Source organism: Elgaria multicarinata, chromosome 16 (assembly GCF_023053635.1).
Source record: "Elgaria multicarinata webbii isolate HBS135686 ecotype San Diego chromosome 16, rElgMul1.1.pri, whole genome shotgun sequence".
Taxonomy (NCBI): Eukaryota; Metazoa; Chordata; class Lepidosauria; order Squamata; family Anguidae; genus Elgaria; species Elgaria multicarinata.
The window spans coordinates 5,323,699-5,341,894 of NC_086186.1; the positions used below are offsets into that span (position 1 = coordinate 5,323,699).

Genomic DNA, 18,196 nt, shown 5'->3' on the forward strand with positions numbered 1-18,196 from the left:
CAATGGCTTTGAGCCATAATGGCTAGATAGAACCTCTGTGTTCAGGAGCAGTTTACCTCTGAATATCAGTTGCTAGTCAGGGTGGGGCTATTAACTTCAGCCCTGCGTGTGCACTTGTAGGGAGGGGGCAAACCACGGGCTTGTGGACTTCCTAGAACCATCTGTTTATCAATTGTTGGAATAGGATGGTGACTCATCAGACACACCTTAGTTTTATCCACCAGGTGTGTCCTTTGATCCTTTTTAAATAGCCATCTCTTGTGGCAGGTTAAAGTGAATGGCCCCCAGTTTGGGAATTATCAAGAATGCTCAAACCAAGAGGCCTCTGTGTGCTTCAATCTCTGCAGTGGATCGTGGCTTCCTGAAACAACAGCAGCAACAACTTACAGTTATTTTCTTTCCACCACCATTTTGATGTGTCCCTTCCTTGAGGAAATGTGTCAGAAAAAAGAGATGTGTTTGTGTGAGGTCTTAGGTTCTTTTTCATGCTAGCCGACGGGACGGGACCAGACCTATATAACAAATTCTTGTATACGCTGTGTTGCAATAATAGAACATAGCGCCTTACTCAGTCAATAGCTGATGCGCCTTAGTTGATATCTTTCATTCTTTGGCTCTTTTGTCTACAACGGGCCCAAGGATTTGTAGGAAGGGACTGCATTTCAGAAACACATCAAAGGCTTCCATCTTCTGGGAACAAAATGTGTTTCGGCTCTGTTAGTGTGAAGCTACAGTGACCTCCAGTGGAAGCCAAAGAGTTTAGACTACAAAAATGTGCACTCCTTATAAGTCTGCAATATCAATTCCTGGCTGGTAGGATAAATAAGCGAGGGGTAAAGTTCTCCGCAATGCACTTTGAGACTAAGCAAGGGCGGTTGCAGGCTACTTAGTGCTGCTACTGTACAGGCTCTGTTTCAAAGAGGTTCTTACAAGATTCCCATTGCAAATGGCAGCAGCACTTGGCGGTACTGGTTCCCACCACCGTTGCTGAGCGGTCTGCAGAACAAACCAGAGAAGTCACGGTGCTTTATTACTCCAAATTTATTTGTGAGTCCAGATTAATTCTCTCCTAGGGTCACCTGCATGCAACAGAGATCTACGGTGTTACTCCTTGAAGTACAGTAGTCCTAAAGCTTTTTGTCACTGCATGGTAAGGCGTCTTTAGTCACAGTGTATTTTTCTTCAAGGCCTTGGCCAAACGTAGAAGAGGTGGGGGAAGAGAAAGGAGGGGGGGGGAAATCAAGACAAAAAGGTTACATCAGTTGACATTTATCTCATAATGAACACAACATTACCATTACTTAGTTTATCGTCTCCACAATTTCTAATACTGTTGGTGGCCAATGGCTTCTCATTCGTAGCCACTGGTTACATTCAGACCACAGGTTGGCTCAGAAACAAAACGGAGGGAGGGGGAGGGAAACAAAAACTCAAGATTAAACATTTTGTATATAAAAAAATTACTATTTAAGCATGGCTTTCCCATAGTGAACTCGTGTCCAACCAAAGGGTGATATGGAAGGTTGTGGCATATTAAAACTGAGGCCGGTCTCCCCAGTGCAAATCTGTAGGAACCATTTTTGTCATTAAAAACCACCAAGCTCTAAAACATCAACTGACTTCATCTAAATAAATATTCAGTGTTCCATGTTATGGCAATTCTTTTATTTTGCATTTTTTAAAAAAAAGCTTTCACCTCCCCCTCCCCATCAGATCCACCCCATCAAATCCCCTTGTTCCTGTTTCACACATAAGTCACATCTCATCAAAACTCACGTTAATTACACTTGTCAATAATACCAATAACGACAGGAGTTTATCTTTTGATTAACATCCTCCTCCCCCATCTTAAAATTGCATACATTCTTAGTCATTTCAATGATCTGCCCTTGTTCAACTTTTTACATTTTTGCAAATCAAACGTGTGGGTTTCAGGCATCCGTGATTTCAAGGGGCCTGTTTCCCCAGACGCGTTCACACATTTGCGTTTGCCGTTCTGGCTTAAGAGTGGCAGATGTAGTAGACACGGGATGGACATGCCACGATCATGTTTAAATACGTATTACAAGCATGACCCACCAGGAATGAAGATTACGCAGGGCCCCCACTGCTGCAAACGGGACGCGAGCAGCACGGCAGTGGAGTTTGCACAGGGGACATTAGTGGTGGATTTGCACCCTATGCTTGTAGAGCCCGCACGAGAAAAGGGGTTTTGGAGATGACGTTGCAAAATACTTCTATGTATTAAAAAGATGGTGTCAGTGGTTATTGTCCATAGTAACAGCTTCATCTTTTGGCAACAAATTCCTTTAAAAAAGAGAGAACCTAAGAAAAAAAAGGCAAAGAAGCTGAATCCGTTGAGTTTCCGGAATATCCAGGACTCGGTTTAAACCCTTTCCCTTTCTACAATATACAAAATTCCTCTTGAAGGTTTCTCACATGGCTGGGACCGTACAGTCCTTTTGAGGAGTGATGCCGCCTCGTGTTAGATGTACAGTGGCGTCTCTTGTCCGGTTAGGAGCCTGAACATTGCTGCAGGCATGGTCTTCATATGGATCTGTCAAATGGGTTACAAGAGAATGAAGGACGATTGAGAGCAGGAGAAAAATCACAGACAGGGACTTAAGAACAGAAGAGGAGCCCTGAGGCTGGATCAAACCAAGGGTCCATCTAATCCAGCATTCTGTTCACACAGTGGCCCACCAGCTGTCGACCAGGGACCCACAAGCAAGAATCAAGTGAAACAGCACCCTCCGGTCTATGTTCCCCAGCAACTGGCGTACATTTATTTATTTATTTATTTATTTATTTATTTATATTACATGTTTATACTGCCCAATAGCCGAAGCGCTCTGGGTGGTTCACAAAAATTAAAACCTTAATAAAACAACCAACAGTTTAAAAACACAAATACAAAATACAGTATCAAAAGCACAACCAGGATAAAACCACGCAGCAAAAATGGATATAAGATTAAAATACAGAGTTGGAACAGTAAAATTTAAATTTAAGTTAAAATCAAGTGTTAAAATACTGAGAATAAAAAGCTCTTCAGCTGGTGACGAAAGGAGTACAGTGTAGGCGCCAGGCGGACCTCTCTGGGGAGCTCATTCCACAGCCGGGGTGTCACAGTGGAGCATAGGCTTCTTGCCTTTGCTCCTGGAGATAGCACATTGTTATCAGGACTAATAGCCTTTGATAGCCTTCTTCTCCAAGAATTTATCCAAACCTCTTTTAAAGCCATCTAAATTGGTGGCCATTACTACATTTTGTGGTAGCAAATTCCGTAGTTTAACACTGCACCGTATGAAGAAGTCCTTCCTTTTATCTGCCCTGAATCTCCCACCAATCAGCTTCATGGGATGAACTCGAGTTCAGGTATTTCGAGAGGGGGAGAAAAATGTCCCCCTATCCACACTCTCCACACCATGAATAATTTTGTCCACCTCCATCCTGTCTCCCCTCAGCCTCCTTTTTTCCAAGCTAAACAATCCCAGCTGTTGTAACCTTCCCTCATAGGGCAGATGCTCCAGCCCCTCGATCATTTTAATTGCCCTCGTCTGCAACTAAAATGCAGAAAAGAGCAACTCCAACTAATAGTTGGTCACTTCAATATTCAGATTGAAAGTGGCGCACAGAATACAACTGCCAAAATTATGGGGCCCTAGCCAGCATGGCGAATGGTCATGGGAGCTGTAGGCCAAAACATCTGGAGGACCACAAGTTGGCCATCCTTGCCCTAACGTTTCTATGATCCAAGCTCTTGGGGGTTTCTGTTCTCAAACTATCAATTTGGAGGTGGACCCAAGATTAAAAAAGGAATATATACATTCCTCATCTCCTGCATTCTACCTTTCATGGAGTATCCATTATTTGTATATTTTGTACAGCACCAAGTACATTGTTGGTGCTAAATAAATAAATAAATAAATAATAGTCATGATGAGTATTTAGTGCCTCCATGATTGAAGGCAGTATGGCTCTGTTTGCCACTTGCTGGGAACATGACCGGGAGGGTGCTGATGCACTCATGTCCTACTTGCAGGCTTCTCATTGGGGCATCTGGTTAACCAATGTGTGAACAGAATGCTGAACTAAATAGGCCTTTGGTCTGATCCAGAATAACTCTTCTTCTGTTCTTATCTTGTGATTCTCATTTACTTATTGCTGCCTAGGTGTTGACATATGGACTTTACATGTTTCACACCTGTCTTACAAGCTTGCTGTCCTCAGTCAACTATATGAATGACAATTTATCAAATCAGTAGAACATACAGAGAACAAGATAGGCTGACGCTTCATGTTTGAATCCACTGATTTCCAGTTCTTGATGAATTTTACTCCTTTAACACTTTACAATGTTTTTGAGGAGCTCCAAGTAAAATGCAGGCAAGGCCACCATCTTGGATTTAGCTACTGGCCATGGATTATTTTTTTCTTCCTCCAACAAAAGTAATTAAAATCTATTAAAGATTCTTTATATAATGGATAAAATATTCCACTCAGGAAGACTCACCTCTCCCACAGAGTTCGACAAAGCTTGTACGATCTTCTCGTGGGCCGTGGCGACGACACTTTGACCATTGATCTCAATTATGCGATGGCCAACCCGGACCCCACCTCTCTCTGCTATCCCACCTCTCATCAGGCTGCAGATCTGCCAAGAGATATTCATGTTCAATTAAATGGGGGGGGGGTGAGAGAGAGAAGATTATGTGACTGCTGAGTGCAGAAGGAACAGGAAGGTCACAAGCTTTTAATCTTGGTCTGCTTACCTAGAGATGATTTGATATCACTATACAAAAAGCTAAACAAATCAGTCACTAATTTAGATAATAGAAGGCTAGATTCCACCCTTTATCTCCAAGTAGCATATTTCAGGGTGGGAAGGTGGACTTTTGCTTTGAAAGATATATGTTGCTGTTTATTAGGATCCTGAAAGCCATTGGTCAAAGCCAAAACAGTGCCACAGGTGAGTAGATATACACTAAAAATTAAGGAAAACAGTGCTTCTGAGCATATGCTCCACCCAGGAATTGGTGATCAGTACCAGAACCCAACTCACAAGTATTTTCACACACACACACACACACACACACACACACACACACACACCATTCCTGATTTTTAAGCAACGGGACAAAGTCTTTCTGGTTGTTTGTATTGTCAGAGAATTGGAAGTCTGAAACTTTTGCGGATCTATTCCAAATTAAGGATGCGTGAGAAATGCTTCTGACCAGAATTTGCCAAGTTCACACCTCCCAGGACCAAAAGCAGACCTGAATGTAGTCTGCAGTCCAAGTCTGCACAGCCCCAAGCTTGCAATGCGGTTCACAGAACAGACCCCCCAGAGATACGTTCAGAAAATGTGCACGTGAAAAACGCAAGCATTTGAAAAATGTGCGCAAACATGTTTTAATCAATCGGGAAATGTGCACATTTTAAAAATGAGCGCAATTGTTCCGTATAGTTAGGAAAATGTACATGAAAATATGCTCACATTTTCATGTTTAAAAGGAAAAGGAAAACAAAGCTCACAATCTAATATCGACACAAGTCGGAACAAGACTGAAGAACCTCATAGAAACATGGGAAGGTGCTTTATACCTCAATCCATCTAACCCAGTATTGATGACAATGACTGGCAGCAGCTCTCCAGGGTTTCTGGCAGGATTTTTTCCTAGCCTTACCTGGAAAAGCCGGGGATTGAACCTGGGACCTTCTGCCTGCAAAGACGGGCTCTTACATAGAGCTATGGCCTCTCCATAAACCTTGACCATCTCAAGTTTGCTGATCCACAAATCTCTATTCTAACTCCTCCAGAGATCTGCCGGGAGTTCACAATCGACCTACTGGCTATTCCTACCCTACAATATACCTAAAGCATCTCCAAAAACTCCCCAATTTTTCTTTATTGGGCTGGCCCCAGGACTACAATAGCCTAACCCCTAGGTTCTTGCAACTTCAACAACAGCTGAAGCAAGAAGAAGCATGTCCTGTTGATGTCCTGAGCACTAGCCAATCAGTGGCTCTGGCCCATTTAAATTAATCCAAAAAGGCGTATGAGTTTCTCAAGAGCTTATTCCAGACAGAAAAACAAAAGGGGGGGTAACCTGCATCCTATGGATGGGGGGGGCGAATTTCATTTGGTCCGCTTTCTAAAGTGAACCAACCTAATTTGTACTTCCCACAGTAATATCGAATTTGGAAGACTCTCCTTTGGACAGCACACTTCTCCGGAATTTGGGATGCAGCTCTCAGTTCAAAAAGTGCGTACAAAAAAGCACATAATCGGGAAAGCTGCATACAAACATTTATTTATTTATTTATTACATTTACATGCCACCATTTTTCCTCTTGCAGTGACCCCACAACAGCCCTGTGAGGTAAGTTAGGCTGAGAGTCAGTGACTAAGTCACCCGCTCAGCTCCATGGCTGAATGGGGACTAGAACCCGGATCTCACAAGACCCAGTCTGACACTCTGAACCACCGCACCACAGCTGGCTCACGGTGTATATCGGGAGACTCTGCGTACAAAAATGCATATCTTAGGGGAGATTGTATACAAAATGTGTATGTTAAGGAAAACAGCATAAAATGCACATTTTTGTGTGGACTTAAAAAAGAAAAATCAGTGACAGATATAGAAATTGGATGGAACAGGCGTCTAATAGAATACATGCAAAATCAACATGGGATTAGACTGGACCGTCCATCCCCAGTTTGGACGACACGTAGCAAGTGTGCTCCCAAACAACCCCCCATGGCTGTAAAAATATGGCGCCTGACTTCATGCAACAGTGACAATTCACGGTGTGACTTTGCTACCTCAGAGCACCAGTGGTAGAGCAGAACAGAAATGGTTGCTATGGGAATAGCTCCCTACACACACACACACACACACACACACGTGTTCTAACAGTTCTCTATTTCAAAACGAAAAAGGCAAAAGTACTCCTGGCTCTCGCAAGTCCATTCTTAAAAACAACGTGTACGTGACGGACGAGACCACCCCCATTTCGCCAAGAGATGTTCTTTAGGAGGTGAACATCAGCTTTGCGGAAGGACAAAAGTTATCACGCCACGGCCCTGGAATTGATCCACAGAACCTGTGGAGCTGAAAGTGGCTTCTGGGAGGACAAGGCAATGCAGCAAATACAGCACTGGGTTTGAAGCGGGATGCCCTGCTGTGAATGATGACCCCAGGCAAACCTGCACCTCATACAGCTCAGCGTCCCTCAACTCCGGCTCTATTAATTCCACCCCACGGTATGGGCGCACTGCCAAGCGGTGTGCTTTCATCAAGCCGGCATAGCAACGACGCAATGTGCGAAGGAGCCACTGGGCAATGCCTCACACATGGAGCCCATCCACCAGGTTGCCAAAGAGAACAGGAAGCAGAAGAGACAAACCACTGTGAGGAGAAGAAGCACCTCGCACCAGCTCAAACTCTTTCTCCATCTAAACTCAGGGGGCGTCGAACCTCTTTTAGCTCAAGGGCTGAGTTCCATTTCAGAAACCCCCTACGGGGCTGCATTTGAGTGGTGGGCGGGGCTGAAGTCAAAGGAGGCGGGGCTAAAATCCTAGCAAATTTTACCTTAAAGCTCTTGGTGCCAGGAGAGGCATTTCCACCTATTGCAATGGGAGGGGGAAGGGAATGGGAAACTGGGGAAATGCCAAATGACCGGCACTTGATACATGTTAAGTGACACGTTTAAAGTGTTCAACATTTTCTAATATACATGCCCAGGCACTGCTGCCTTTCTCCAATGTTAACATGGAGACTTTCACCGGGGGGGGGGGGGGAACCTAAAGCCAGTGAACTATGGTTTGTGTGAACCATCGCTCAAAGCCATGCTTTGGGATCCAGGTTTGCAAGCAAACTGTGGTTTGCTCAAACCAGCGTTTGCCAGGTTCAGCTGAAAGAGCAAACTGCGTTTCTGCTGCAACAAAAGAATGGAAGCATCTCAGCTCCCTCCCCTCTTGCACGGAGGAAGGGCAGGAATTCGTGTAGAAGCTCTACGCTGCTATGGTTTAGGATCAGGCCTGAATGCAGCCTCCCTCTCTCCAACCCTGCAGTCTGGTGGTCTAGATTATATCTGTCTTCTGGGTTTTGAGGTTTAGCAAGACATGTTTTCATCTGCACAACACAGGTCCCGGGTGGGAAGAACATGCATGAAATGTCTGCACAACACAGGCCCTTGTTCTGTAGAACGGGCATCAGCACTCCCGAGTTATTTCCAGGTCAGTTCGAGGCAGCAACGCAAAAGCAGCAGCTGCAGACGCCAAGACCCAACTCGTCAATTCAAGCCCGAGGAAGTGGGATCCAACTGCAGCCCACAAATGCAAGACGAGCACAGCTGGCTGTCTTAACAGGAAATGCCCCCAAACCTTTTCTCTTCCTGTCCCAGCTGTTGCCAGGCTGTAGGTTTAAAATTCTCATCACAGGCTTCAAGGAGATCAGGAACGACTAGCAATTTCTGGGTCAAAAGTTTACAGTAAGACACGCACACGTTAACAGGGCTGGGCAATCCATCAGGTCCAGCACTCTGCAAATTAAGATAGGGACAACCTCATGGTTCCGGAACTCTTTCAGACACATGACAAAATGGGCCAGCATGATGCAGTTGATAAGAGGCCTGATTTTAAGAGGAGATTGTCTTGTGCTTGAGACGCCAGTGTTTACAGCGCAAGACAAACTGCTGTAAGAAAAAATCTCTGCAGAAATTGTTACAGCCCTTTGAAGAAGGCCTAATAAAGAAAGTGGCCGAAACGCGTTGGACTTTTCATCAGTGGAATCCTGTACAGCATCCTAAAACTATCTCTCTTTGTGTTCATGCATGGTGTGCAGCTTCTTGGGACACTCTGGTGGTCCACATGGATGTGAAGTGTATTCTAGAAGCTGCCCCAAATTTCTGCAATGGTGGCAGGGGGGAAGAGAGGGGGACATGGCAAAGAAGCAAACATTCCTCGCAAGACACAATGGAGTGGGCAACCTGAAATCTCTTCCTTGAGCTTCCCTGCTGCCTGTCTCAAAAGAGAGCCGCTGTCACAAACGAATGCGTATCCCTATTGTCATCACATCCGTGGCCTGTACATAATCCAATATCCTGGCCTGTACCGAGATGTCAAGGCTCTCCCTCAACTCGCGTATCGCCCTGTAGTACCCTTTCTATGGAGCGATGGTACCTCCAAGGCGGCTTGCTGAATGACAACCTTAATGCCCTGATGGTGCAACTTCTCATCGTTCAGCACATGTCGCTCCTAATCACCACAAATATAAACACCTCTGCAAGTCTTGTTCTCATCCACCCCCGGGCCTTTTTGTTTGCTTTGGGGGCAGTTACATCTTACGGCAATCAATAAAAGTGGGGACAGCATCACTGCAAGGATCAAACAGTGCAGAGGAAAGGATACCAATTGCTGTGAGCCTGAAAGGAAGGACCAGGCACCAAAGGACAGTGCAACGAATACAGCTAGCCGGTCAGGTTGAGGCCTAGTCTCCCTGGTGTGGATTCTGAATCAGACTCAGAGACCCTTTTTAATTATGTTCTTTAAAATTATCTACCTGCCTCATGGAAAGTAATGAACCGTCAATGTCAATGGATTCTCCGCACCCTTTTGACAGCTAAAAGACCAATATTACAACAGTGGAAGGATAAACGTTCACTTCCTATAATGCAATGGATTGAAGGCCGTACAATATTGAACAGGTGGCACATAGATGCCCTGACACCTTCAAATGGATACTTATCTGGATATCTGGCCCGTTTTTGCTAGAAAATTGTATTTTCTCTCATATATATATATATATATATATATATATATATATATATACACACACACACACACACACATTTCATATGTATTCATTGCTATCGATATAAACAAATCCATGTACGTATACTAAAAAAACTGGGAAAGGAAAGGAAAGAAAGGAAAAAAGGTAGGTGTGTGTGTGTGTGTGTGTCCTTGGAAGGATTTGCCTCCTCAAAGGCAGGGTATAGATACCTGTAATAAAATAAATTAAACCCTAATTACTTCTTACTCTGACTAATCTTCTGTCTTTGCTGGCTCCGCATCTCTTCATGGCCTTCTCACCCTCACTCAATCTTTTGGAGCATGGGAGGTATGGAATGAGAATACAATACAAAATGCAGAAATGCCACAAATGTCGACATGGAAATTACACAGGTTGCATTGGGTGTTCTTGTATCTGCGAAGGATTTCAGTCCTGGCTGAAAGAGTATGGATAGATAGACTCAAAGATGATGATGATGATGACGATGATGATTTGTACACACCCACACCCACACCCACACCGTTTTACCAAGAAGATGGCGCTCAAGGCAACTATGTTGGATTACCATCACCCCAACCAGCATGTTTGGTGGGGTTCATGGGAGTTGTAGTCCAATGCACCTGGAGGGCACCAGGGTGGGGCAAGGCTGTTCTAGCTCTTCAGACTTCAACCTTCTGTAATCCTTTTCCTTCTGCTCCCTGTCAAAATGTTGACTGTATGTTCCTCAGGGCAGGGGATCTAGTGATATTTAATAAGGCATCGATAGCGCTTAGCAGATGTTCCTGCAGCAGGCACACAAGACTGCGTGGATATTTTTCCCCAGTTGTGAATATACCTAGTAACCACTAGATGGTAGTAAACTACAGCTAAACTGGTCCTGCTTAATTGGGAAACTAAATTCTGAAGCAATCTGGGGATGTAACATTATGGACACGGAAAGCTACTTGAGAAATTCTAGTTGCCGCCTATTTAATATAATTCTACAACAATATGGATTGGAAAGTTGTTGTTGTGTTTTTAAATGGATGTAACATTTGGGGATTCTGCACCCCACGTTCTGAGGTTCCAAGGCCTTTCTCTGAGCTAGCACAGATGTTACAGCAGCTGGACAACTCCCCAAAATAATGGCCTGTGTGAGACCACAGCTCCTCTGAAGAACAGAAGAGCAGCCCTGTTGGACCGGATTGATCTCATTCAACATCCCATAGTGTCCAGCCAAGTGCCTCCAAGAAAGCCATACTCGGGGCAGGCAGGCAATCACCCTCACCTGCTTTTGCGACTAGTCTGTGTGGCACATTGCCTCTGACTCAGTTAGCATGGCCAGTAGCCAGTACTAAACCTGTGCCCGTCCATTCAGACATACAAATCATCACTTGACATGACATTTGCCAAGACATGAATGTGCCTTCATCGACAAATTGTAAGGTGCCCAAAGACTCATTGGCTGTGTTTGCATATAACACTAAGCCAGTTTTGCTGTCATATCTTGGCTTACTCAAATTATTTATAAATTCTATTATCATTCTATTATAAATGATACTGTCATATAAACTATATTATTTATAAATGAGTAACAAATGAGCAGTGAGCTTGTGCACGCGGCCCGTTCCCTCCTTCGCTTGAGTGGCTCAAACAAACTCAGAAGGAATAGTTTATGGTGATGTCCAAATCCAAGATCTTGGTTTGTTGCTCCCAAGCAAGACAGAATCATAAGCCAGGATGTTGGCTTACAAATCCTGGCTTGTTTGGGAGCAATAAACCAGGATCCTAAACTATCCCTTCCTGGTTAGCTTTTCACAATTGTGTGAAGTGAGGAGGGGACAGTCTGCATACATTAGCATGCTCCTCATTCACAGTAATCCAGGATAAGCCAGAAATTCTGGCTTCTCGTTATGTGCAAACATGGCCTATGTTGTTTCTGCTCCAGTAGGAGAACACACCACGCCCCCTTCGGAATGCATCGACAGGGTGAGAGGAAAGCACTTACGATTCCATTCTGCACGCTGAACCCCAACTGGTATTTCAAGTCAGGTCGCTTTATAAGGACAGTGGTGACTGGAGGGCAGCTGACAATGTTCAACTTCACTTGTGTCTGATTCTTAAGACCCTGCAAAATATCCTCAATGTTAGCAGCGCATTCTCTGCAAGCAGACATTTGTTACGGCAAACGTGAAGCAGCCTCGAGGACTTCCGTTAAGTTCTATCCCATGGCGGTTTTGCTTTAGTGCAACTTTGCCCCATCATGGCGTCCTCCAGAAGGGTTGGGCTGCAGTTGGCCATGCTGGCTGGGAATTATGGGACTTGCAGTCCAACTCAACTAGAGGTCACCCAGTTAGGGAAAGCATTGCATCTTAATGCTCCTGACAGTGTACTTGTATCAATCTGAATGTTACGGCCATTCAGCTACAACCATCCCTAAATCAACTCTCTACTAGACCCCCCAAGAAGGCCATGGCAGCAACCACCCAAGGAAGAGCTTTGCAAGAAGCTTCGTTTAATCCTTCCATCATTCTTATTCACTGCCAGTAAGACGCAGAGCTCTAGCACGATCCAAAGGATAATTGAACAAATGCAACCTGCCACTAAATGTTGTAGAGCGGAGTTCTGTACGTTCAAGTTTCCAGCCACTCCATTCCATACCCTTCCACCTGTTTTCCCCAATAGTCAGTCAGCAATCTGTGGCCACGAAGCACACTCAGTCCTCACTGAGCTGTTTTGGGTTTTTTTCCCATCCCCCTTAGGGGTCCCCCCTCAAAGTTTCTATGTACTTCTGCATACCTTGGGAGTGCCCCTAAATCTGCAGATACCTCTACTCATGCATGGGTGATGCCATTTTGGCTACATAATCAGCAATACTCATAGCTTAAACATCAGAAACCAAGGGAAAGATTAAGCAGGGAGGGTCTTTTTTTCTTTTAAACCTGCTAACACTATCCCAATTGGCAAGCTTACACAAACAGAACAAGAATGGTACCTTGATGATCCCTTGACATGTTGCCAAAGGAAGGCCAACCAGACTGGTTCCATTAATGGACATAATCTGGTCCCCGATGCTGAGCTTCCCCGAGCGAGCTGCAGGGCCCCCATTCATCATATTGGCCAGGATCACCGTGGGTAAAATGGACCCCCAGCCAGACTCCACAATCACCACTCCGAGAATCTCTCCCTTGTGCTTGGCGATCTGCAGCTGCAAGAAAAGACAAATGGGGATTGCAGAAGACCCCTAGAATATTTCTGGGGAGTCAGATCCTGGGGAAGTTAGGAGCCTCGGAACACTTTTCCTTGACCGAATCCTCACCCTAAACCATTGACTTTGGGGCTTCTTCTTCTGAGGACAAGGGGTTGGGGTACTCTGAGGATGAGGGTTCAAGGACCTGGTCCATGTCAATACCAGTCAAAAAGACCAGGTAACAGGTGACTGGGAAGACTCCTGAAGAGCTGCTGCCAGTCAAGGTAGACAATACTGGTTTCAGTGGACATACAATCTGACTGGTATAAGCTATTTCCTCTCCTGTCCTAAAACAGATGCCATAGAGGGAGGATCGTGGCTGAACATGCTGGATCTCTGCCTCCTCAGAGATGCTGTTGCACACCCATGCTTCTGCCTGCACCGGGACTGGTGCCTTCTCACAGAAAAAGATGCTCCAACGAAGGGTAGCCCAGCCCTGGAGGAAGCTCTCATTTGCTTCTCCACATCGGTCCCCCCACCCCCTGCCCGTTCCCCCTCCCTGACATGCTGCCCCCTTCCTCTTATGTTTGACATGATGTCAGCAATTCGATCCTCCTCCCTTTCTGCCACCTGATACAAGCACCTCACCCTGCTTCGTGAGAAGGCTGGCCCTGGGTTTGCTTTTCCGCCTCCCCACCACCCCGAGATTTCCTCCTTCGATTTGTCCTGCTTTGCAATTTTCATCACGTCAATTCGAAAGTAGGTCTTTATAATTTTGCCAATAGCGCCAGCAACTCAGAAAAACAACCGTCGCCCAACGTCTGAAAATGCATTGATGGGTGGGTGTGTTTTCCCCTGTCCCTGATACTGAGCGGATTACAATTTATTTACACTTTCCCCAGTGTTGATTTAAAATCCAATTTCCACTTCGCTTGTTGATTTTCAGCTTCCCTTCCATTCACCTTGGCCGCTTTTCACCTCTAAACACTCCGCTTTATACTCAGCCCAAACTGCCGGCCAGATAAAATCACTGTCTCCCGGCTAGGTTTATGACGTTTACTTCTCAATTAGAGTTTTCACCTCCAGGACGACTTTCCAAATTATTAAATGCCCAGTGCTCCCAACAGCCTCCTGCAGAAGACGGGGGCTTCTCATTTCTAAAATTGAGTGCAGAAGAACCAAAAACATGGTTTCATCCTCTTACTCAGAGCAAACGGCTGTCCTGAGCTATGCCCGTCTGCTTGCCTGGAAGTTCTGGAGAGGGGCAGATCAGTTCTTAGGGAGAAGAGCCACAGCTCAGTAGCAGAGCACCAGCTCCCAGTTCAGTTCCTGGCATCTCCAGGTAGAAGGGCCAGGCAGCAGGAATGGAAAACACCCTTCTCTTCCTGAGACTCTGGACGGTCACTGCCAATCAGAACAGACCAGCCTCCCCCAAACTGGTGCTATCCAGATGTTTAGGACTACAAAATGTCTGGCATCCCTGACCATTGGGCATGCTGGCTGAGCTTGATGGGAGTCCCTATTCAGGCTGGACATGTGGCAATAAATATCCCAAGGGTACGACCAGGCCAAGACACATGATACTCCAGACACACAATACTTGCATTCTGCCCTAGATACAAAGAAAGGGCTCCCAGCTGCCTAATCTTCCAAAGGAGTAGTTGGTACGTCTTGTCTCTCAAACAGGGTTCTTTTCTTTTGCAACAATGAGGGATAGAAGCTTTCCTTGTAATTTTGTTTTTGTTTTTAAAGTGGAATCTGAAACGCCCTTGATTTTTATTCACAAGGGTATTTCCTACGTGCAAGTGAAAGCTGGGAGAAACCATACCCTACAAGATTGAGTAGACATTCATAATTTGGGACTAGGTCCATGTGGTTATCTACTCCCTGTTGGTTTGCTTTCTGATTATGAGGGGTGCGCCACAGGGGAGAAAAAGGATAATACAAGGCAATAAATTTGTTGTTGTTTATTCATTCAGTCGCTTCCGAATCTTCGTGACTTCATGCACCAGCCCACGCCAGAGCTTTCTGTCAGCCGTTGCCACCCCTAGCTCCCCCAATCATCTTTAGAACATTCACCACCAGCACCGTCAGCCGCTAGCCTTCCTTTCGGCTTTGAGCTAGCTGCGTCATCACATCTGGGGCTAGTTGAACTTATCCTCTGTTCCTCCCCAGTAGCATTTTGACCATCTTCCGACCTGGGGGTCCCGTCTTCCGATGGTATACCGACATATCTCTGGTTGTACTGATCCATTTAGTTTTCACGGCAAGAGTACTGGGGTGGGTTGCCATTCCCTTCCCCAGGGATCGTATTTAGCCTGGCCTCTCTGCCATGACCGTCCCGTCTTGGGTGTCCCTTCACGGTTTAGCTCATGACATCCTTGAGGTGCTCAAGCTCCAGCTCCACGCCAAGGTAATGATCTCCTTTGCTGGAGAAGGCAATAAATACCCTTACGGAAATCTTTCCTCTGCATGGAAAGAGCAGAAATAGGAAGGATGCCAGAAAGGGCCCCGTTAAAGACAACATCCCAAACCTGGAAGAAGTTGGATCTCCGAAGCTGGGCGTCAGCTTTACAAACAACAAGGCCAGGCTTCCCCCTCCCTTTTTTTTCTTTTTCTTTTGGAACATATCATCGTCAGCCCACTAAGTAAAACAGCGCAAGAGACGGAGCATGGGAGATGCATCTTCCGTGCAACTCACAGCAGGCAAGAGGCCCCAGTCTGTTCAGTGCTGATTAGCCCACAGCTTGAGTCCCATCTCCACTTTAAATTGATCATATTTGTGAAGAAGGGATGGGAAAAATCCTGAAGCAAGCAGACCAATAAAAACAGAAACGGCTTTGCAACCTATGAAGAGAGGGACGTGCTGAGCGCAGAGAGAAGACGATGAATGGCGGAGGAAGAAGGGAGAGGTGTCAATAGTTTACTAATATTTAAAAGAATCATGAGCTAGAGGGATGGAGGCTTGTGTGTCAAAACAAACACCTCCTACCTGTATGGAAGACCAAGCCAAGGAGTCCCAAGAGGTTGCTGTGACGTCAAACATCAAAGATTTTCATCATACACCATTGGGAGCTGCTAGAATTGAGAACCCGTGAGTCTGTGGGAAAGCTGGCCCATACGGTGAGCCATGAGTGGCACAGGATGCTAGCTGGGAGACATGGGAGTTGTAGTCCAACACACCTGGAGGGCAGCAGGTTGGGAAAGCCCCCTTCCCCCCGGGCAGTGAAGCTCTTTCAGCCCAAGTGCTGAAATTCTGTCGCAGAGAAGCTGCCATGGGGCTGCGTTGCACTAAGGGGTGTGGCCAACGGCGTGGAGCCAAAGGTGGAGCCAAAAATACACACATACAAAAACTCCAGCTCATTTTAGCTTAAAACACTTACTGCCAGTAACTAAGCTTCAGAAGGTTTAAGTAGAGGTGTGAGAGTGCTGGAGATGCAGGGCTGCTTGAGAAAAAGCCAAACTTAATGTACTGCATACAACAAGAACGCCCTGCCCAAACAGCTCAGCAAATTTAATTTTACTCTGCTGTTGTGCATGCTTAAGAAGATGTTTGCAAATAAACACTTAAAACTCCATATGAGTTCTCAGGACGCGCATGGTTAATAAACAGGCAAAAGGGAGCTTCAAAGCATACAGATATTTGGGGGGTTAAAACCAAAATGGGTATGGGTGGGGAATCACCTCTTTGCAATTCTCAGAGTTGGAGAAATGGATAAGGTCATCGTTATACATTTCCTGGGTGTTGATGATGTCGCTATATTCCTTCTGGCTAAGGTCCTCCGGGTTGATGCCATTCGCTCGGAGGAACTCTTGGTAGGCTACGCTGAAGGCTTGGCCGATGGACTGGGCTATCAGCTGAGCCTGCGGAAGAAGAAGCAGCAGGAAAGAGATGAGCACCCCTCGGGGCCACTTGGCAGTCTGAAGGGCACGGCCATACGCACGCGTTGGCATTAAAAAAAAAACTAGGGTGACCATATGAAAAGGGAATTTCAGCAGGTGTTATCTGTATATATGGAGAACCTGGTGAAATCCCCTCTTCATCACAACAGTTAAAGCGCAGGAGCTATACTAGAGTGACCAGATTTAAAAGAGGGCAGGGCTCCTGCAGCTTTAACTGTTGTGATGAAGAGGGAAATTCACCAGGTTCTCCATATATACAAATGACACCTGCAGAAATTCCCTTTTCAATACAACTGTTAAACATACAGGAGCCCTGTCCTCCTTTTCATAGGGTCACCCTAAAAAAACCTACAACTCCCAGCATTCCTGAGCCAGCTATGCAATTAAACGTGATTTGTACTGTTATGCAGTTGAAACTGTTTTCAATCATGTATTCAAATGTGATTTTTAATATTTATACATGAACCACTTAAGAGTTTTTATTATATTAAGCAGTTGAATCATAGAATCATGGACCACAATGATCATCTAGCCCAACCCTCGGCAATGTGCAGGGAAACCAATTCAACCATCCATGAGAGGCAACTGTCCAGCCTCTTCTTAAAAACCTCCAGAGATGGAGAACCCACAACCTCCGTAGGTAATAATAATAATAATAATAATAATAATAATAATAATAATAATAATAATTTGTTACTTGCCTCTCCCTCTGGATCGAGGCGGGGTACAACACAATTAAAAATACCATAAAGTACATACAACTAATTCAATCGCTTAAAGCCAGTGCATCATTAAAAGCAGCACACCATTAAAAAAGGCATCTTAAAATTCAGCTGGGTAGGCCTGCCGGAAGAGATCAGTCTTTATGGCTTTCTTAAATTCCAGAAGACTGTTAAGTTGACGAATCTCTCCCGGCAAGCCATTCCACAAACTGGGAGCGGCAGAAGAAAAGGTCCTCTGGGAAACTGATGTCAGCCTTGTTTTTGTTAGCTGAAGGAGATTTTTCCCAGAGGACCTGAGTGTGCGGGGCGGACTGTATGGGAGAAGGCGACCCCGCAGGTAGCCTGGACCCAAACCATGTAGGGCTTTAAAGGTGATAACCAACACTTTGTACTTCGCCCGGAAACTAATCGGCAGCCAGTGAAGAGATTTTAAGACTGTTCCACTGTTGTACAGATCTTACCGTCAAGAAGTTTTTCCTTATATTTAATCAAAATCTTGGTAGCTGTAACTTATCTTCATTGGGGGTCCTAATTTCTGTGGCCCTGGAAAATAGTTCTTGACCATCTTGCTTGTAGCACCCTTTTATGTACCTGAACAC

The 18,196-nt window shown here is 45.3% G+C and overlaps 1 protein-coding gene across 2 annotated transcripts in view; it reads right to left on the minus strand.

Moving 5' to 3' along the window:
• Positions 1–1,720: 1,720 nt before the first annotated feature.
• The window catches only part of APBA2 (amyloid beta precursor protein binding family A member 2), a 49,929-nt gene continuing 33,453 nt past the window's right edge, over positions 1,721–18,196 (minus strand). For both annotated transcript variants that reach the window (XM_063142342.1, XM_063142343.1), the window contains 5 exons: positions 16,657–16,836; positions 12,778–12,990; positions 11,791–11,910; positions 4,517–4,657; positions 1,721–2,557 (listed from right to left, as the gene is read on the minus strand). In XM_063142342.1, the coding sequence (XP_062998412.1) occupies positions 2,486–2,557; positions 4,517–4,657; positions 11,791–11,910; positions 12,778–12,990; positions 16,657–16,836 (726 nt within the window). In that variant the 3' untranslated portion in view covers positions 1,721–2,485. The remainder of the gene's footprint in view (positions 2,558–4,516; positions 4,658–11,790; positions 11,911–12,777; positions 12,991–16,656; positions 16,837–18,196) is intronic.